The sequence below is a fragment of the Anthonomus grandis genome, chromosome 3, assembly GCF_022605725.1.
Source record: "Anthonomus grandis grandis chromosome 3, icAntGran1.3, whole genome shotgun sequence".
Lineage (NCBI taxonomy): Eukaryota > Metazoa > Arthropoda > Insecta > Coleoptera > Curculionidae > Anthonomus > Anthonomus grandis.
The window spans coordinates 22,199,433-22,220,461 of NC_065548.1; the positions used below are offsets into that span (position 1 = coordinate 22,199,433).

The 21,029-nt window shown below is 33.7% G+C and overlaps 2 protein-coding genes across 6 annotated transcripts in view; one reads left to right on the forward strand and one right to left on the reverse strand.

The window, feature by feature from the left end:
• Positions 1-21,029, reverse strand: part of LOC126733789 (A disintegrin and metalloproteinase with thrombospondin motifs 7-like) — a 198,213-nt gene that overhangs the window by 171,120 nt on the left and 6,064 nt on the right. The gene's annotated exons all lie outside the window — the stretch shown is intronic.
• Positions 654-5,886, forward strand: LOC126734632 (uncharacterized). Its single transcript, XM_050438328.1, has 3 exons — positions 654-4,440; positions 4,511-5,386; positions 5,438-5,886. Exons 1-3 carry the CDS (start codon positions 654-656, stop codon positions 5,884-5,886), a joined length of 5,112 nt encoding a protein of 1,703 aa, XP_050294285.1.

The window sequence follows — 21,029 nt, forward strand, 5'->3', positions numbered from 1 at the left end:
GGCTTGAACTGGAAGAAACACCGACCGCCGACCCAATCGACACAAGTTTGGATATTTTGCCTTTTTGACGACGGGAACAACAAGACCGTCTTCTCAGGGAACACCGATTGGTCTTGCTTATTTCACTACAGGTTAGTGCGTTCCTTTCTCACTTTCTTTCCTTTACTTTTACAGGCCTCTGTTTGATTTATTTGTTTATTTTTTTTTAATAAACTTAAACTGCTTTGTATTTGTGTTACTTTATGGTGGTTACTTTGATGGTACTTTACATTGATTTACAAACGATTTCGTGATATTTGATGCTACTTTGGTGACAAAATTAATACCTTTAACTGACATTTGTTTACGTTGCAATATATTACATATTTTGCTGGTATACTATACCTATTTACACTCATTTCTTTTGGTATTTCACACTCCCTTTGATGGTGATTTCTACTATTTACATTTTATTAAATTTTTACATTTAATATACCTACTTTATTAGATATTTTACACATTTTTGGTGTTACTTATGTAGGTTTGATAACTTTACATGCATTTTAATTAAGTGTTCTGAGAAACCTATTTAATTGCATTGTTTTATTACTTTGCCTCTATTTTGAACAATTTCTTTGAAACTACTTATATATTTGTATTATTAATTATTCGAGATGGCTGACGCAAGAAATAAAAGAAAGGCTACTAAAGCTGCTCTTACACGGTTTGAAAACTATTTTCAAGCTATTAAGTCAAACAGAAATCTTTCTCAAACTGATTTGGTGGAACTCAAAATGCGTGCGCAAAAGGCTTATCAATTGTTGGAAGATTTTAACGCTGCTCAGTTAAAGATTGCCGCTACGGAGACTGATATTGATTTTGATGAACATGACAGTGAGTCTAAACAATTTGAAAATAAATTCTACCGCATAACATCTGAAGCGAGCAAATTTTTAATTGACCAGATGCAGCCGCAGGTTTTAACTCCAAACGTGGAAACTAATTTAGCATCTAATTCTAATGATGATTTAGCCAACATTAGACTGCCTCCAATAAACCTTCCAACGTTTGACAGTTCATATGACCAATGGTTGTTTTTTAGAGACACTTTCAATTCTTTAATACATAGCAATTTCAAACTGACACCAGCCAAAAAATTTCATTACTTGCGCCTCTCTCTAAAGGGTGTGGCAGCTGAAACTATCTCATCACTTGAAATCTCTGACGCCAATTATGATGTAGCCTGGAACATCTTAAATGAGAGATTCGAAAACAAACAGATTTTAGTCAGCAACCATGTAACGGCTATTTTTAATTTGCCATCTTTATCACGTGAATCTGGACGTGGCCGTAGAGTCATACTTGACGGCTTACAGAAGCACATGGGCGCCTTGACGGTTTTAAAGATGCCAACAGAACATTGGGATGCCTTAGTCTGTCATATTGTGACAGGTAAATTTGACAATGTGACTAGAAGAGCTTGGGATTCCAAAACCTTTATTGAAGAACTCCCTACTTACAAGGAACTTATAGATTTTTTAAAAGACAGATGCCGAATTTTAGAGTCTTTCGAAAACAGCTCTTTAAGAAACGCTTCAAACAAAATCGAAAGGCCTCGCCAATCACACCCCAACTTTCACAAAAATACTTCTCAATCCTTTGTCGCCACTAACAGTAATAAAAAATGCACGTTTTGTCAAAAAGAACATCTCATCTACACATGTCCTCAGTTTTTACAAATTTCTGCTATTGAAAAATTAAATAATGCTAAACAAATGAAGTTATGTATTAACTGCTTTTCTATAGGCCACGCAACTAAAAACTGTAGGTCGTCTGGATGTAGAAAATGTGGAAAATTCCACCATACCCTTCTACATTTCAACGGAACCGATTCTGGGACTGTACAAACCAATAATAATAGCACATCTACCTCTTCTTATTCCAACAGCACTGAGACTGACTTGAAAGACGTAGCCACAACCTCTTTGTCTACACATGTGATGCACACTCCTCTTATATACTCACCTTGTAGTTTAGTGGTAAATGAAAAACTTAATTTAAACACTGTATTATTATCCACTGCTATCATCAAAGTTTTTGACACTACAGATAAGTCACACTTGTGTAGAGTACTCCTAGACAGTGGAAGCCAATCCAATTTCATTTCAGAAAGACTTTGCAACTTGTTACAACTTCCTATTGAAAATATTAAACATTCTATCACTGGTATCAGTCAGAAAATTGAAACCATAAATTCTAGAGTTTTTGCTAAAGTCCAATCCAATTTTTCTAACTTTGAGGCGAACATATCGTGTCTTGTACTTAAATCTATAACTGGAAATATTCCAGCTATATCCTTTGACTCCAGTTTATTGCATATTCCCAAAAATATTGCATTGGCTGACCCCGATTTCAGCTCTGCAAAACCTATTAACTTACTGCTCGGAGCAGACATTTTCTGGGAACTGATCCATATTGGTCAAATAAAATTGGGTCGAGGACTTCCAATTTTGCAAAAGACACATTTTGGATGGATTATTTCTGGTGCTTTACAAACTAATCTTAGTTCAAGCCTTTGCTCAAAGACACAGTGCTTTTTTACAACTTCAATTGACAATCAGCTAACTAAATTTTGGGAGGTAGAGGAATTTCCTAAAACTAAATACTTATCACCAGAGGAAACCTTTTGCGAGGAACATTTCTCTCAGCACACTTCTAGAGCCCCTGATGGTAAATTTGTAGTACATCTTCCACTTAAGGACTCCATTGATCGTCTTGGGGACTCGAAGTTGACAGCTACAAGTCGTTTTTTAAATCTTGAAGGGAAACTGAATAAAAGCCCTGATTTAAAACGTACTTATCAAGATTTTATAACAGAATATGAAAAACTCGGTCACATGACCCTATCTAAGATTCAAATTGATGATTCTGGATATTTTTTACCGCACCACTGTGTGCTTAAATTAAGCTCCACTACAACTAAACTACGGGTCGTTTTCGATGCTTCCTGTAAATCTGACTCAGGTTTTTCTTTAAACGATTTACTTATGGTCGGACCTAATGTCCAAAACAGTCTTTTTTCAATTCTCTTACGGTATCGTATACATCCAGTAGTTCTCAGTGGTGACATTGAAAAAATGTATCGACAGGTCTATGTAGCCCCTGAATATCGTAAACTTCAGAGAATTCTTTGGCGTGCTAATATTAATGAGCCGATTTTAACTTACGATTTGTCCACCGTTACATACGGTACAGCCTCTGCTGCATTTCTGGCTACTAGATCGTTGCAGGAAGTAGGTAAAATACATGCTAAAGACTGTCCAAAGATTTCTAACATAATACAGCGTGATTTTTACGTTGATGACCTTTTAACCGGCGCACAAACAGTCGATGAACTTAGACAAATTAAAGAAGACATCCATGATCTTCTTATGAAGTATGGATTTCCACTTAGAAAATGGGCTTCAAATGAGCCAACCTTAACTTCTGATTCCTCAATACATTCGATTTCTTTTGATACAGATATTCCTTCTAAAATCTTGGGCCTTTTATGGAATCACATTTCTGACACGCTAGAATATAAAATAGGTCCTATTGAATCTAGCACTCGCGTAACAAAACGTACAATTTTATCATCAATTTCCCAGATTTTTGACCCTCTTGGTCTACTTTCTCCTGTCACAATCTCTGCAAAAATCATCTTGCAACAGCTGTGGAAGCCTAAAATATCATGGGATGAATCGATTCCAATGGATCTTTTCACAATCTGGTCATCTTACAGGACACAACTTGTGGAATTGAATAATCTTAAAATACCAAGACTAACTCTTTGCGGTAATCCTATTGAGCTGCAATTACATGGCTTCTCTGATGCTGCGGAGCCAGGTTATGGTGCCTGCGTGTACCTTTGTTCAAAGGATTCGTTAGGCAATTTTTCGTCTAAACTACTCTGTACAAAAACTAGAGTCTCTCCACTTAAAGAATTGACTATTCCTAGGCTCGAGCTTTGTGCAGCATTACTCTTAGCAGAACTAGCTAAAACTGTGTTAGCTTCAATACCCTCTACTTTGGACTCTAAGCACTACTGGTGTGACTCTACAATAGTACTTGCCTGGATTAGATCATCTCCTCATCGTCTAAAGACATTTATTGCTAATCGAATAGCTCAAATTCAATCCATAACTAATATTGATGAATGGAGATATATTAGAACCGCAGACAATCCAGCTGATCTACTTACTAGAGGAATTCCACCTTTAAGCTTGTTAAATTCGACTTTATGGTTTCATGGACCTCCTTGGCTGACTGAAGATGAGTGGCCAACCGACATAGTAGATTTATCAAACATTGATACTCCTGAATTACGAAATGTCACTTCTTTTCATATGTCCATCGAAAAACATACCAATAATGACTTACTTACTTTAATTGACAAATTTTCTAATCTAACTAAACTGGTTCGTACTTTTGCCTTTGTGCTACGCTTTAAAAACATCCTTAAATTAAAATCTAAATCTGACTTTTTTAATAGAGAGCTTTCAACTCTGGAAATTTGAAAATTCTTTGAATACACTTGTCAGCTTGGTACAAGCTTCGACATTTTCTGAAGAATTTAAAGCACTGAAGAATAATAATAAGGTCTCTAATAAATCCAAACTCCTTACCTTGAATCCCTTCTTTGACCACACTCCTAATCTTATTCGAGTTGGGGGTCGTTTGCAACAATCTAATTATGAATATCAAAAGAAACACCCTATAGTTTTACCCCCTAAACATAGACTTTCACTTTTGATCGCACATTCTGAACATATTAAGCTACTTCATGCTGGTCCACAACTTACATTGGCATCACTTCGTGAAAGCTTCTGGCCAATCAATGGCAGGAACTTAATTAAAAAGGTTTACCATGACTGCTTAACTTGTTTTCGCTTTGTTGCAAAATCGACAAAGTACCTTATGGGTAATTTACCCAAGACACGAATTACACCCTCTAGACCCTTTTCTGTGTCCGGTGTTGACTACGCAGGGCCCTTCTCCCTTAGGGATCGCAAAGGACGTAATTTTAGAACTAACAAGGCATACATAGCATTGTTTGTGTGTTTTGCTACCAAGGCTATTCACCTAGAGCTAGTAAGTGATCTTACTAGCGAATGTTTCTTAGCCGCTTTGTACAGATTCATGTCACGAAGAGGCAAGTGCATACAAATTTATTCTGATCAAGGGACAACATTCGTGGGTGCATTAAATGAATTAAATTCGTTTCTCAAAGAACACTCTTCTACTATTTCGGATAAATTAGCAAATCAAGGTATACAATGGAATTTTATACCGCCTCGCGCTCCACACTTTGGTGGGCTTTGGGAGTCCAGCGTTAAATCGGTAAAGTATCATCTTAAGCGTGTAGTTGGTAGTTTATCATTAACTTTTGAAGATTTTTCTACAATAATTACTTAAATAGAAGCCTGTTTAAACTCCAGACCCTTATGTCCTCTTTCTGATAATCCGAATGATCCAAATCCTCTTACTCCTGCGCACTTTCTTATTGGTGAACCATTGAGGACGTGCCCACAAGTTGATCTACTGGGAGTAGCAGAGAACAGACTATCAAAATACCAACATAGGCAACAAATGGTGCAACATTTTTGGTCTCGTTGGGTCAACGAATGCATTGCAGAACTCCAGATACGTACGAAATGGAAGCAGAATTACCCGCAGCTCCTGAAACTAGGCGTTCTTGTGCTCATCATGGAGGATGGATTACCACCATTAAAATGGCGAACTGGCCGAGTGGTACAAATATTTCCTGGAGGAGATGGTATTGTCCGAACAGTATTAGTAAGGACTGCTGCTGGCGAGTATAAGCGTCCAGTTATGAAGATTGCTGTCCTGCCTATTTATGATTTTTAAAGCCTGGAGGCTTTCAAGGGGGGCGATATGTCTGGTCGACAGTTATTTTTGTAAACGCTTGGCAATACCGCATCCCTTCCATATCACGACGTCACCATGCGCGAGGAGAGCGCCGCGCGAGGTAGAAGTGGGAACGACGGACTCTCTCGTTTTGACTTTCTGACGACGCAAGCAATGGCGTCATACTATTTAATTTAATAATTTATACTGTACTTATTACTGTGTTTGGCAAATAAATGTTGTTTTATAATTAACGTGAAATGCAAATAATCTGAACGCCACACACTACACAAAGTTTAATTAATTTTGTTTAAAAAATATTATTAATTGGTGGATATATAAACAAGAGAGGGTAAGAAAATTGTATTTTTTAAAAATATCCCTACATGAGGAGGTTGGTTTTTTTATTTTCAATACATCGCAAAATCTTTTTTTTTGTATTAGAAAGACTCTATTAATATGTACTGATGAGCCTCAAAACATTAAACCATATTGCAAAGTAGACTGCACAACCCCGTAGTAAATAAGATAAGGTGGGGCAAGTGCGTTACCGGGACAAGTGCAGAAGTTGACTCTAAAAACCTATTACTTTTGAAAGATGTGCTGCCATCTATTATTTGATATCTTTAATACTTGTGACGTCAATCTTTAACAACAGCGAGCTGATTTATTCTGTTTCACTGATGTTATAGGTGTGCGAGTGTCACATGTGTTTTGCGACTTCTCGAGCAAGGTCACGGGCGAAAATTAATCCATTTATATTTACCGAATCCGTTAATATTATTATATTATTTCTGGTAAGTAAGTATGTTAGGTACAATAGTTTATATTCAACATAATATTTTTTTAAATAATTACTTTTTTAACAGTTTTTTTTTTGATATACCGCTCTTGCCCCAAGCATTTTTAAAATCGGGGTTAGTGCGGATAAAAATGTGGGGTAAGAGCGACACATAGTTACGCACTTGCCCCAAGTTTCACATACCTTTCTTTTTAATTTTAGTTTCACCGTGGTGAGAAATTACATTCGGAAAAGTAACAGAGGCAAAGGATATACGAAAGAGAGTTTAAAAATTGCATTGTCGGCAATAAAATCAGGCCAAATAACTTTATACCGAGCTACCAAAGTGTACAAAATTCCAAGAAGTACTCTTCATGATCATCTTAAAGGCAGAAGAGGACAAAAAAGTTCCAGCTATGGAAGAACTCAAGACATTCCTTAACATGAAGAAGAAAAACTTGCAAATGGTCTTCGCACCATGGAAAATGGGGTTTCGGCCTATCTAGGAAAGAAGTGTTGCAGCTTGTAGTAGATTTCGTCAAAGAAAATAACATTAAAACACAGTTTAAAGATGCTAAACCAGGAGAAGACTTTTTTTTAATTTCAAGCGTAGGCATAACCTCTCTATTAAAAAACCCCAGAGTGTTTAATTTGCCAGAAAAAAAAATCTTGACCCATTCCTAATCTATGACTATTTTGATTCACTTGAAAAAACAATAAATGAGCTTGGTTTGCAAGAGCGCCCATCACAGATTTGAAACTTGGATGAAAGCAGTTTTTGTACAGATCCTTCAAAAACAAAACTTGTCGGACAGAGGGGAGCTCTATCGACAAGAACCATTAGTGGGCCTGGAAAACAAAATACAACTGTTCTAATGTGCTGCAGCGCAAGTGGTGAAAAAGCGCCTTTACTTATTATCTTTAAATGTAAACATGTTTGAGAGCAATGTACTGCTCCACGGGGTACGGAGTTTTTAGATACTACTTACGCTGCTACTCCTAAAGGGTGGATGGAGATAACTGTATTTAAAAACTATTTGAAAAACAGTTTTCTAAAGGTTATTGGTCCAGAACGACCAGTATTAGTAATTTAGGACGGACACGCTAGTCATGTTGGACCAGATGTCATGAATATAGCTATTGAAAACCATATTACGATACTTAAACTTCCACCTCACACCAGTCACCTACTCCAGCCCTTAGATTTGTGTGTATTTAAATCACTTAAGACCCGTTGGGATACTAAACTTGTTCAATGGCAGAGAAAAAATGTGGGGGCTGCTGTAACGAAAAGTATGTTTTCGAAGATGATAGGGGAAATATGGGAGAAAGAAGAAACAGGCCTGAAATATTAGTGAGTGGTTTTACTAAAGCGGGAATAGTTCCGGTAAATAAGAATGTTATTCAACAAGATTCATTTGATCCAATAGTTTTCCAGCGTTGGCAAAAAACCCGTAACGTGGTTAGATTTGATGATCCTGACTTAACTATGCCTAGCACATCAGCAAAAAATCATGAAAATTCAATCACCGATGAAGAACAGCCAACTTTAACCTCGTCAAATATACCAACATCTCAAGAAACACACAAGATTCCGGATATTTCATTTGAAGAGTTGTTATTGAGGTCAACCAAACGTGAACATAACTTCGATTCGAAGAAAAGAAAACGTGTATGCTTAGGGGCAGAGGTAAAAACAAGAACCGATGTTGACAACATTTTAAGTTCAAAAACATCAAAAAAAAAAGCAAACCAGAAAATAAAACTAAAAAACATAAAAAAAAAATATAAAAGAAAAACTGAAAGTAGTTCTGAAGATGACAAAAGTTCTTGGCACAGTGATTCAAGCGAAAATAGAATTGTTGAATTTGATGAGCTAAGCAAAAGTGATTTGGATGAGTTTGATAAAAACGAATCTACTGACGAACTTACATGCAAAAATAGAATTGTTGAATTTGACGAGCTAAGCAATAGTGATTTGGATGAGTTTGATAAAAACGAACCTCCTGACGAACTTGCATATACCAAAATACAAATTGGGGATTTTGTGTTAGTAAATTTTCCTGGAAAAAAGAAAATTTTCAAATATGTTTGTTTGGTAAAACAACTGATTAACGATGACGAGGCAGAAGTAACAGGTTTAAAAAGATTTACAATTAAGTGTAATTTTATTTTGAAGCCGAACGATGTCTGCACCATACTACTGTTGGACATAGAAAAAAAACTACCTGTTCCAAAAATAACAATAACGGCCGATTACGAAAAGTATATTTTTGAGACAGCTCCTGAAGTATTTGAAGCATAGCATAAGTATTTTTTTTTTTTTGATTATTTGATTATTTTTGTTAAACAATAACACGATTCATTAATTTTACTCATGTTTTTTAGAATAAATAAATAATTTTTCACTAAAAATATTTGAAATTGTTTTGACCCTTCTAAAAAAATTTCGTAATATTTTCTAAAAAATATTTAGATAAAGTTAAGCGTATGGAAAAAAAATTACATATGTGTAGGATTTCTACACTAGCCCCGTATAAAACACTTAATATTACTAGCAAAATTAAAGGCACATTCTGCTCTTGCCCCAGATCAGTGGGGCAAGTGCGTAACATGTACTTGTAAAAAAATATGTACATACAAATTTGGTAGATATTGTATTTTTGTTATCTAAACAGTACCAATTGATTGATTAATAATTACAATTATACGACAAAAGTTACAAATCATCTTAATTTAAATGAGACAATTTTCGTAGTAAAATAAAACTTAACTATAAAATTTTTCGTTCGCAGTTGCCCCACCTTACCTTAATGTTTAGTATTTCCAAATTAATATTATGTCTTAACTGCCTAATTAGGAAAGACAATGCACTCATTTTCTCCTAAGCTTTATCAATATGACTCGCTTACGTTGATTTCTGATTTTACAGTATTCTGATAGTTTGGTAATATTACCACTTCTTATTAAAATATTAGTATCATCCGTATTGCATGGTAACCTTGTTTCAGCCAAATTTCGTTCTACGTTGGCCTCTTTTTAATATTTCCCCCAGCATATTTTAATCTACCAGATTAAACAGTCAGGCTAAACTATTGTTCAGATCTACAGAAGCAACCTCGTCACATAGAAAAATCTGCTGCTGAAAATATGGTCCCTTCAACAAACCCTTTCGTTCAAGTTAACACCAAAATTTAATATCCGAAACGGCTCTTAAGATTGCTAGGACAATTTGGCTTAAAGAAGTACCATTATAATAAGTTAAACACCTGCAATTCTAAACTTAGGTACTTAAATAGTTTTTTAAAAAATAACCATAATCTGAGACCATTGACTTTGTGTCCCTCCAATCTCTGAATTTTTATTATTAAAAAGTTTCTTTGAAAAAAATTGACTACTTTTTTGAATGTAATAGGATCAGCTTTTTTCTTCAATTTTGCATTGATAATTTTTTTTTGCAGTTGCAATTTTGTATCATGTAGAATTCTGTACTCATGTATCCGACCACACAAGCCAGAAGTTGTCGTAAACTATTTAGTTATGAAAGTAAGCAGCAATTTATCCGGCTTCTTTTAGAAAAAAGTTGACAGAGTGTTGAGAATGTTGATGGAGAAGAGGCTGGTATAAATTATTAGTGGAAAAGATTTATGAGTTTATTTATTTTTGTCTTTAATTCTTGTCTTTCAGTAAAACATATATCGCTAACAACTAAGCATAAATACTGCTACAATTCACTACAGCATTAGAGGTTAAACGGGAACTGGATGTTCTCTAGGTACTAAGCAGGGCTGATAAGAGGTACAAGAATGCATATAATAAATGTTAGTGTAGATATAACATTATTCTACTAGAGCCTAAAAAGTTATATTATGCCAACAAAATGCACTTAGCAAATTGTTAATGAGTTCAAGAGTATAAATTAGAACCAACAGGAAGACTTCGATATTCCAGGTGACCTTTATCTTGTCAGTAACAATATAAATGAGTTTATAATGAAGGAGGCTTCAAATCTGGTGAGTAAGTTGCCTAATAATAATTTGGCATATAATATAAGAAATAATAAAAGTTCTGTTTCTTACTTCAGTAAGGGCCTATGAGATCTTGGAAATAATTAAAAAAATTTAAAAAAAGTTCAGGATTTGGCGAGGTTCCTGTCAATAAAGTGCTGTACCAAACAAATAGCTAGTTTTCTCTGTTATATAATAAATAATTCTTTTAAAGTAGGTATTTCTCCAGGAAACCTCAAATTAGCTGTTCTCAAGCTCTGCTTATATAAAAAAGGATAATCAACTTTCCCTGAGTCTTATAGGCCCATTATCCTTCTCTCATCTTTTTTTAAAATATTTGAGAAGGCCATGTGTCTCAGTTGGATAAGGTTTTTTTACAACTTTTAATTAATTAGTGAGGCAACACGACTTTTTAATAGACAGGTCTATAAGCAGTGCAGTATTTAATTATGTAAATGAGATTGTAGATCATATTGAGAATAAAAATGTAGCCATGGGTGGCTTCTGAGTGTTCCACAGGGTAGCGTATTTCTATTAATTTGTTACATAAACGACTAAAATGTTATTGTGACTTACAGGAATAAATAACTTATAAACTTACTGATGATACTAATATTCTGAATAGAGAGGCAACTGTGGAAAAGACCCTGGATACTCATAGGAATTTTCTGATCTCTGCATAAAGTTTAATCTGAACGGTTTTTTACTTAACGCCAGCAAATCAAATTTTGTTTTATTTAGAACGAAACAATCTCTTCTACACTATCCTGATAGTGCTTCTTTGCGTTCAGATGCGGTACCTATTTCAACAGAAGCCAAGCTTCTGGTTTTTTATACAGATTTCATGGAAAAAAGAGATTGAGTATATCTCAGGTATCATCAGCTAACAACAGCTGCTGCTTTATGCTTAAAAAACCACGACTTAAAGACTCTATTAATGCAAATTTTAATTCAAGAAATTTGGAATTCTCTTCAGGTAGGGTTGTAAATGCATCAAGTGTCTTTATTATGCAAAAATAGATCTTAAGAATAATATCTGGTATGAGCTGGTTCGAATCATGTAGGGGCATTTTAAGAACACACAGTCTTTCTACAATGGCGGGTCTATATATATATGAGTGTGTAACATTCTTATAAAATAATAAGCACCTCTTCCAATAGTTTTCCAATCACACATATAATACTGTCTCAATATACCCCCTCAAAAGCTGACTATTATGATTGCCTTCTAATATCAATAAGACAAATTAAAATAGCTGTAGCTTTTAAAAAAAAGCATGAAAAAGTTCTTCATTAAATTGGAACCGTATACTGTTGCCAGCTCTATTTTTTGTTAATGTTTTTACTTTTAATTTTTGTTTCGATATATCTAGTGTTTTACATAATCTATCGATTCGTAGTATTAAGTGCCTGGTTTTAAATTTGTTTTTACGCTATACTCGTATCTACGTATTTTGATGCCCTTTTATTTGATACTGTGTATTTTTTGAAATATAGCTTTCCGACTTTGACATTGACATTCTAAATGTTCTTGTGGAGGCAAAATTGAAGTAATTAGTTTTTCAGGAATACATGTGGTATACATAATACATGTTCAGTTCAGAAGAAGAAGCTAAATTAGTAAACTATGTCTCATTTACAAGCTTTAAGATCAATGTATATATTTTAAGCTTTATTGCACTTTTTTCTATTTGTGTTTTACATAAACAGAACAACTTGCGATATGCGGTTTTCTAGGAAAAAAATATGATTATTTAAATAGTGTTCCAAAATTTTCATTGGAGAATGAAAAGTCCAATTATCTAAAAGTAACCGGCCAGGTAATTGTTGATTTAAGATAAAATAATTAAAGCAAGACTACGCAATACTCGAATACATTAACTATCAATTGAGGAGTGTTGGAGCAAAACCGAATAAATTCACTAAACATGATTTTGAGAAAAATCATGTTTCTATATACATTCTACTTAAATACAATTTTGAAAAATTATTATTTTTTGAAACATAACAAAGCCAAAAATGGATTTATTCGGTTTTGCTCAAAAGTATTGGATTTATTTGATTTTGTCCAAAAGTTTATTACCAAGCAGCAAAAAAAACATTGTTTTAAACAAGAGACCTTTATTTCTTAAAATATTTAATCCAATATATTAAGAAAAAATAAAAATAACAAAAAAAAATTCTTTAAACGACACAGTCATTAACTAAAACCTAAATATGGAGTGCGTATTCTTCCTCCAAGCAGTCGCAATCATTGCTAATATTATCCTCTTCCTGAGAAATTTTCTCATTATTTTCACCTTCGTCTATACACAGCAGTTTTTTGTACCATTCAAATTTTTCTTCACTTGCCCACTCTTTTCCAAATTGTTTTTCCATCAGTTGTTTTACACTCTGAATTTTTTTTTGAGGAATGGTATTGCGCAGCGAGACCTCTAACAACGAAAAGTGCTTTAAATTCTTTCCTCTTTTATAGAGATATTTTTTAACTTCTGATTGGGCTTCGAATCGGTAGTGTTGGAAGCATGCGATTGATATCTTGATTTCTCCAGTTTTTTTAATGTGATTTTTTTGTAAACGAATTCGTTTTAAATCCGATATTCCTGCAACTTTATTAAGATAATCTTGTAATTCCTTGATATTGAAAATTTTTCACTCAGATCCTAAGATCTTAACATTTCCAACTTCAGAATAGTATACAACATATTCTTCTTTAGAACCAATAGTTGGAGTTTTTCTAAATATTTTTTCCATGCGTCCAAACACTCTGTCCGCTGGTAAAAAACTATGTCCTCTTACAGGGTAGATAATGATAATTTCAATAATATTATCAGGAGAGTACTTTAAGAGCCAAAACATTAACATATGAATGATGTGGGAATTTTTGTTTTGGCCCCCACAACCGTCGCAGAACAATCTTATCTGAGTTATGCCAGTTAGGTCCAAAGCTGTTAGATAGTCCAACAACGCAGATCCGATTTCGCTAGCACCTCTCCCCTAGATTGATCTTCCGTCCATATAAAAAAAGTAGGATTTTTTGAGTTCATGAAAACACAGCAGAATGAATACATACTTATTTGGTGTGAATAAAATGCATCAGAAATAGGAGTGCGTGGTAGCGTCTGCACCTGTTGTAAATCAAAGCAAAATGTCAAAGAATTTTCTGGCTCTTCTTTACAATGGGTATAAAAAGCTTGGCTTCTTTTCTTATGAACTCTATATTCAGTCATATACTCTACTTTTTTCTGTGGGTCTTTCTCCGATTTAATGCGATATTTTAGACGCGTGTACTGAGAACAGGTATCTGAAGCTGGTGATGAAAATCCAATGTTAAATTTTGTAACAAAAATCTTTCTAAACATTGCGTAGCTAACTTTACACTGATTTTCAGCCTGTTCATTATATATTTGGCGTAATTTTTGAACACTGAGATTGGCCGGTTAATAAATCCTTCTAGATTTGCTTTGATTATAATGACTTTCAGTAGCTTTTAATTTTCCTATAAACTCTTGAACTTTATCCTGTTTTGACAAACTTTTTTTTGAAACATGATCCCCACCACGACGTTCTTTGGGAATATCTCCTGAATCAACAGTCTTACAAGTGGTAAACAATCTGTGATTTTTCACTGCTAGTGCAGCCATAAAGAAACTCCTACAAACATTAACTACTTCTGCTGATCGATTTTTCTTAATTTTTATAAAGAAATTCGCCGCTCTTGCTCTTTGTCGAGGATTTTCTTTTACAGATCTCTTCCTTACGGTACCGCAAACACTAATCATATCACCAAGTTTTATATCTTGTACGTTTTTATCTGGAACTTCATACAGCTTCCTTCTAGTCACTTTAATATCAGATATTTTTACTTTTTCGCACTGATAAGTTTTGTTATTATGTGAGCAGGGTCGCTTAAAACCATTTAAGTCTGGATCTGGAACAACAGAAAAAAATCTTAAGCACCTCGCCTCTTTAAAAAACTAAAAATGTATTTTCGTATAAAAAAATCCCTTAACCTTTGTGTAACCAACTGGGTACTCAGATACCAATCAGCCTAGAAAATATCTTTTGAAAAAAAAACAATAAAAAAATCATAAAAAATCTAGCGCGTCCCCACGATTATTTTATTTTTTTAAATTCAATTTTAAAACAGAAAGAAAACAATTTTATTTGCTTGGTTACACAAGGGTTAAAAATAACACGCCACACGTTCTTGAATTAAACAAATTACCCCCTTCTTTCATACCCTAAGTAACACCTTTAAAAAGTAAATCTTACCTTGCAGGTTTTCCTCTCTGTTTTTTCTCAACCTTTTTTCTTATTCGGCTACCTTCATTGGCATCACATACGGCTACTGTTTCACCTATTATATCTTCATCCATATTATTCTCCTTTCGGTATCGGCCAAATCAAAACAACACGAGCTTATATAACAGCAAAAACAATCGATTGTAAATAATATCCCGCGAAAATTACTCGAAACTGCGGCAAACGGCGCGCCGGGACAAGACTAATCAGATGAGCACTACTGACTACTGCTAAAACTATACTGTTTTATCCCGTTAACACACAAAATATGCCGCCAACAGCCGTAAAAGGTCATTACCTTTTTTTATTCAGTTTATTATTAAGTTATACAACCCTGGTACCATCTTACGTTAATTAAATTTTCTGGATTTATTCGGTTTTGAATCAAAAGTGGATTTATTCGGTTTTGCTCCAACACTCCTCAATTATCGTTTAACCTTTGTGGATTTAATTTTTAAGCTTTTCTTAATAGACGTCCAACAATTGTTCAAAGAGTGCTGGCGTTTCTGAGGACATCCAAAAATGGTTTGCTAATATCAAAAGCTACCATAAATCAGAAAATCTAATGATTAAAAATATGCCCAAATACTGACAGGGTTTGTGCTGGAAAGGGTATCAAAAATGAATATTCTGTTGAAAAGCGATCAAAAAAAGGAAATATTATCGTCATATATTCGTTTTCTGCGTCCGGATTGACATGTCCATAGTGGTACTTTTCCCTTATAAAAGAATTTCAACAAAAATTAATTTGACGGCTCTCCCTGACTGGGAAATAAGAAAGGTCGGATAACGGTTGTATGACTGCAGATTTATTTTATAATTACATCTTAGAATATTGAAAGGCTAGAATTAGCGTTGCTATGGAACTATGGGCAGTTTATTTGCTTGCAACATCTCTGATTCAATGATGCCAAATGCTTATGTAGAAATGGCAAAAATCGCATCGCTCGATCGCATTGTTGATTCCACCGACACAAGTAATCTTTACCAGTAATTTATATTTATTAAAGATGTCTTAATAAGTTTTTATTATTCTACGTCTATGACTACGGTTGTCCCTTGATATGATGTTACGATAATATCGGTATTTACTTGTGAATAGATCGGCTTAAATCGCCTATTTTCCATGGTGCAGCACAAACGGCACAAGTTTCTACTATCGTAAGTTTACAAAAACACTGAAACGACTCAACCTTCTCAGTCCTTTTTCAACCAGAAACTAAACAAAAAACACAGTACTTCACAAATGTAAACACAAAGTCGTTTGTCGAAATGACATTTTGCAAGATTACATCAGCTTTTGCCTGCGGTGCCATTTCAAATTTTTTAGAAGCGGTTTTAGTAATAGGTATGTGAATATTTTTTTTGCTTTGAAGATGCTATTTTTGCGTTTAGAATAACATATATTTATTTCTATTTTTTATTTTTAATCCAAAATCTAACATCAATAAGTTAAATTAACATTATTATATGTGTTGATACATAGCTGAGAATTTCTTCTTTTGAAAATGCGTGTAAACTTGACAACAGAGAATCGATGAATAAGTTTGTGAACAAAACAACCCCCTTGCCCCTATGCATATGTTGAACTCAAACAAAGTTTTTGTTTAGTAATTCTAGCCTTCAATGTTTTAAGGATTACGGGAGGGATTACGTAAAAAAGTGTATTTTTTGCCTTTTTATTTCAAAATTTATCGTTTTTCCAGTAATATTATATTTAGTGGCCATAAGTCATACTTAACATACGATCTTAGCTTAATAAGAAAATCTCATCCATTTTTCACAAAGAGACCGACGTATACAACAGACGAAAAACAATGAAAAACACAAAGTCACGGTCTCACAACATTTACTTAAAGCTACACGTGTTTCGCTCAATTCAGAGCATCATCAGGCCTAAAACAATAATAATTAGTCTTGAAAGAAAAAAAGAGGACATTAAAAAGACTAAAACCTTAAAAAGCCACTGACGTTGGCAAAACAGTAAATAAACATACATTTAAGGTTAGGATGACTATACAGTTATTTAGAACCAAAAAAATAAAAAATAAAAAATTGTAAAATATCACACCTATTGGGAATCGAACCCGCAACAACAAGCTTACAAGCCAGAGACTATAACCTATGGGCTACCGGAACACTGAGGAGAAGTTCAAAACATTTGTTGTTAAGCCAAGGCATTCTAACACAATATTAAATTTATTTCAGTTGGAAGAGATTATGTAAATATAAAATTGATTAAATAAGATTATTAAAAATAAGGTTGGGTTCAAAATTAAATACGTCGTTAACACAGACAAGAACAGGACTCTTCTTGGCTTTAGTAATTTCCATCCTCTCCAGAAGGTCAAGCTTTTTCCCTTTAGGGCATTCATGAAGTATTTCAGCTCCGACCTCTGGAGAAAAGTGATGTGTGGAAGCTAACAGGTGATTCGCAAACGCTGACTTTGTATCACGGACGTCTGTATTTTTAAATTTCTCAAACAACGCTACATGTTCTTTAACGCGTGTAGAAATTTTTCTCCCAGATTGGCCAATATATACAGCGTCACAATCCCCACATTTCAAAGAGTAAACCCCTGATTTCGAAAAGACATTTGCCTTGTCTATCACGCTCACTAATTGTTTTTTTAAATTATTCGCGGTTTTGAAAGCGATTTTGATATTAGAGGTCTTAAAAAATTTAGCTAAATTTAATGAAATTGAGCCGAAAAAGTATAAAGATCTAAAGGACTTTTTGTCGTCTTTCGCATGAAGAAGGTTGTAAGTCAACCTATATTTATTTAAGAACTTAAAGTATAATTTGTTAATTAAGTAAAGTGGAAATCCATTATTAAAAGCAATATGTTTTATAATATTAAGCTCTTTAGCAAACGCTTCCTTTGACAGGGCGATGTTAAAAAGTCTGTAAAAGAAAGAATTGAAGGAGGCAAATTTGTATGGATAGGGAGAAATAGACGCATATTGAATGACATTATCAGTAGTTGTGGGTTTACGATATATTTCAAATATTAGTTTATTATTGAGTCTTTCTATAAGGAGGTCTAGGAATGGCAGTTTACCATTTTGTTCTTCCTCAATGGTAACAGAAATCTTTGGGTGCAAAGAATTCACAAAACGAAGAAAATTTGTCAAATCTTCTTTCTGGCCATTCCAGACAATGAAAATATCGTCAACGTACCTCTTATATTCAATGAGAAACTCCCCAAACCTACCCTTAACAATCCTTTCTTCTAGGTTGCTCATAAAAATTTCACTTAACAGTGGGGAAAGGCATGAACCCATAGCCAATCCAGAGACTTGTTTGAAAATTTTATTATTGAATTGAAAGAAATTTTGATTCACAACAAGGCTGAGCAAGTCCAAGAGGTTATCAACTATAACTCGACTAAGGGAAGATTTTAATAATAGAGTTCTTACCAGATCTATACATTCTGTAGGGGGAATACTAGAAAAAAGATTTTTTACATCCAAAGAAATAAGTATAGATCCGTCAGGTATGTAAAGATTTTTCAGACTATTTGACAAATCCACTGAATTTTTAGTTGAATAAACACTCCTAAACTTAGTCACCTCCCTCAAAACTGTGTTTAACCAAGCTGATAAATGGTAGCAGGGGGAATTGATAAAAGAAACCACTGGTCTTATTGGAACATTGTTTTTGTGAATTTTTGGAAGACCATAGAGAATTGGAGTTCTGGGATTCATAGGATACAGCTTTTCTTTCTTAGTATTAGAGAACTCAAGAGTTAAACTGCACTTGTCCAGCATTTGCTTAACTTTAGTAAAATACGAGTTGGTGGGGTCTCTATTGACTGGAACAAAGTCCTCTGAATCCAAGAAATCCAACACTTTCTGAATGTAATCATTCCTCTTTAGAATAACCAAACAATTACCCTTGTCTGCTTTTGATAATATTAAATCGTTACTTTTGATTTTATTTTTTAAAGAAGTTAAATGTTTTTTGTTAAAATTAGTATCATTAAGATTATCTGAGCTAAAACTATAATTTAAGAAATTTATTATTTTAGCACGTAAAATGTTCTTATTTTTTATATCAGTCGTTTGCAAAACACTCTCCGCCTCCACAGCCAAAGTTTCCCGTGTATGTAGAAGCACTTGGTTCAAAAGGGAAAAAGCCAAGAAGAGTCCTGTTCTTGTCTGTGTTAACGACGTATTTAATTTTGAACCCAACCTTATTTTTAATAATCTTATTTAATCAATTTTATATTTACATAATCTCTTCCAACTGAAATAAGTTTAATATTGTGTTAGAATGCCTTGGCTTAACAACAAATGTTTTGAACTTCTCCTCAGTGTTCCGGTAGCCCATAGGTTATAGTCTCTGGCTTGTAAGCTTGTTGTTGCGGGTTCGATTCCCAATAGGTGTGATATTTTACAATTTTTTATTTTTTATTTTTTTGGTTCTAAATAACTGTATAGTCATCCTAACCTTAAATGTATGTTTATTTACTGTTTTGCCAACGTCAGTGGCTTTTTAAGGTTTTAGTCTTTTTAATGTCCTCTTTTTTTCTTTCAAGACTAATTATTATTGTTTTAGGCCTGATGATGCTCTGAATTGAGCGAAACACGTGTAGCTTTAAGTAAATGTTGTGAGACCGTGACTTTGTGTTTTTCATTGTTTTTCGTCTGTCGATCTTAGCTTGCTTTGTAACGATGTTGATAAACTTGAAGTGGTCGCGTTGTATCCAAATGCAACTACGACCATGTGATATTTCTATGTGTAGACCGATAAAACTTGTATGAAAAAAAGCTGTTCGAGAGTTCTTTTAGAACAATCCAAAAGAAGTTCTAAATAAATGTTTGCCTTTGCTCCGCTTTTGGAAGGTGGTTATGCATATTGTAAAACCAGAAACTTTGCCGAATGGATTTTGTACGAATTGGCTGTCCCTATTTAGCTGCAATTAACTTTAGAAAATGTTTGGGCAAAGAAAATAGACGACGCTTTTTATCAGAGCCAGGGGTGAGAATTACTTGGGACTGTCAAAAATTTGTATTGTTAATTTTTGTTATTTTTTTTGAACCAAGTACATCAGATGTTATTGATCAAAAGACTATTCCAACTTTCCTGGAAGAGAATTTAATTACCAAATTTAAAGCCATTAAGTTCTTCGAGCAGAAGACATTACTGAAGATTTTATGATTCTTTATAGAATGTGGAACTTTGTAAAAGAACCAGTTTTTCCGCCTAATGTAAAAGTGACATGGCTTTGTATAAGAACTTGAACGACGAAAATGAAATTTTTCAAGCGTAAAATTTCGTTTCGGGTATGATGTAATTTACATAAACAGAACGTTTGGAAGATGTTTTAAAATTAACTACAAATGGAGTTGAACAAATTGTAATTCTAGATGATATAGTTCTTAAAAAACCTTTTTCAATTACAATACTGAAAAAAATAACGTTATACTCTACTAGTAAAACTCGTAATATTAGTACTTATTTAGTACGAATTTTTTCTAAATATTTGGTGTGGTGATTACCCATGATTTTTTCTTATGGGACTTTATAAAATACTTATTATATGAAGGTGATATTAAAATATGAAATGAACATTTTGCCACTTAGTTCAAAAAAAATTGCTAGCAATTGTTTATCCCGAAAAAATAGTGCACCTAAGTTAATGGTGGTTATTTTCAGCAGCAGCACTTATTTGTGAAATTGGATTCTTAGATAAATCTACAAACTAAAAGAGTAACAATATATTTTTTCACAGTTAAAAATATCTACCTCTAAATGTTGATAAAAAAAGCTATTAAATCACCTTTTTCCTAAACAACATTTAAACTTGAAATTTATAGTTAATTTGTCATATTTTATGTATATCCACAGTACTCTAGGAATACCGTTTAATATTCTGCTAAAAAAGGAAAAATATATCTAATTTTTAGTTAATTCATTTAACCTTTTGATTGTGGGTTGAGTTGGATTGGGTTGGAGAATAGAAACTGCCCAGTAGCTAAAACGAATGTTTTTAGCTTTAGTTTTAATATTAAATACAAACAAAAAGTTCAAATTTTCAAAGTCA

What these genes read in the sequence shown, in the direction of transcription:
- LOC126734632 (XM_050438328.1), top strand. Translation starts at nt 654, where the DNA reads ATGGCTGACGCAAGAAATAAAAGAAAGGCTACTAAAGCTGCTCTTACA. An exon ending in TAATCTAACTAAACTGGTTC is followed by an intron (nt 4,441 to 4,510) that starts GTACTTTTGCCT and finishes CTTTTTTAATAG; the next exon opens with AGAGCTTTCAACTCTGGAAA. An exon ending in TCATCTTAAGCGTGTAGTTG is followed by an intron (nt 5,387 to 5,437) that starts GTAGTTTATCAT and finishes TTACTTAAATAG; the next exon opens with AAGCCTGTTTAAACTCCAGA.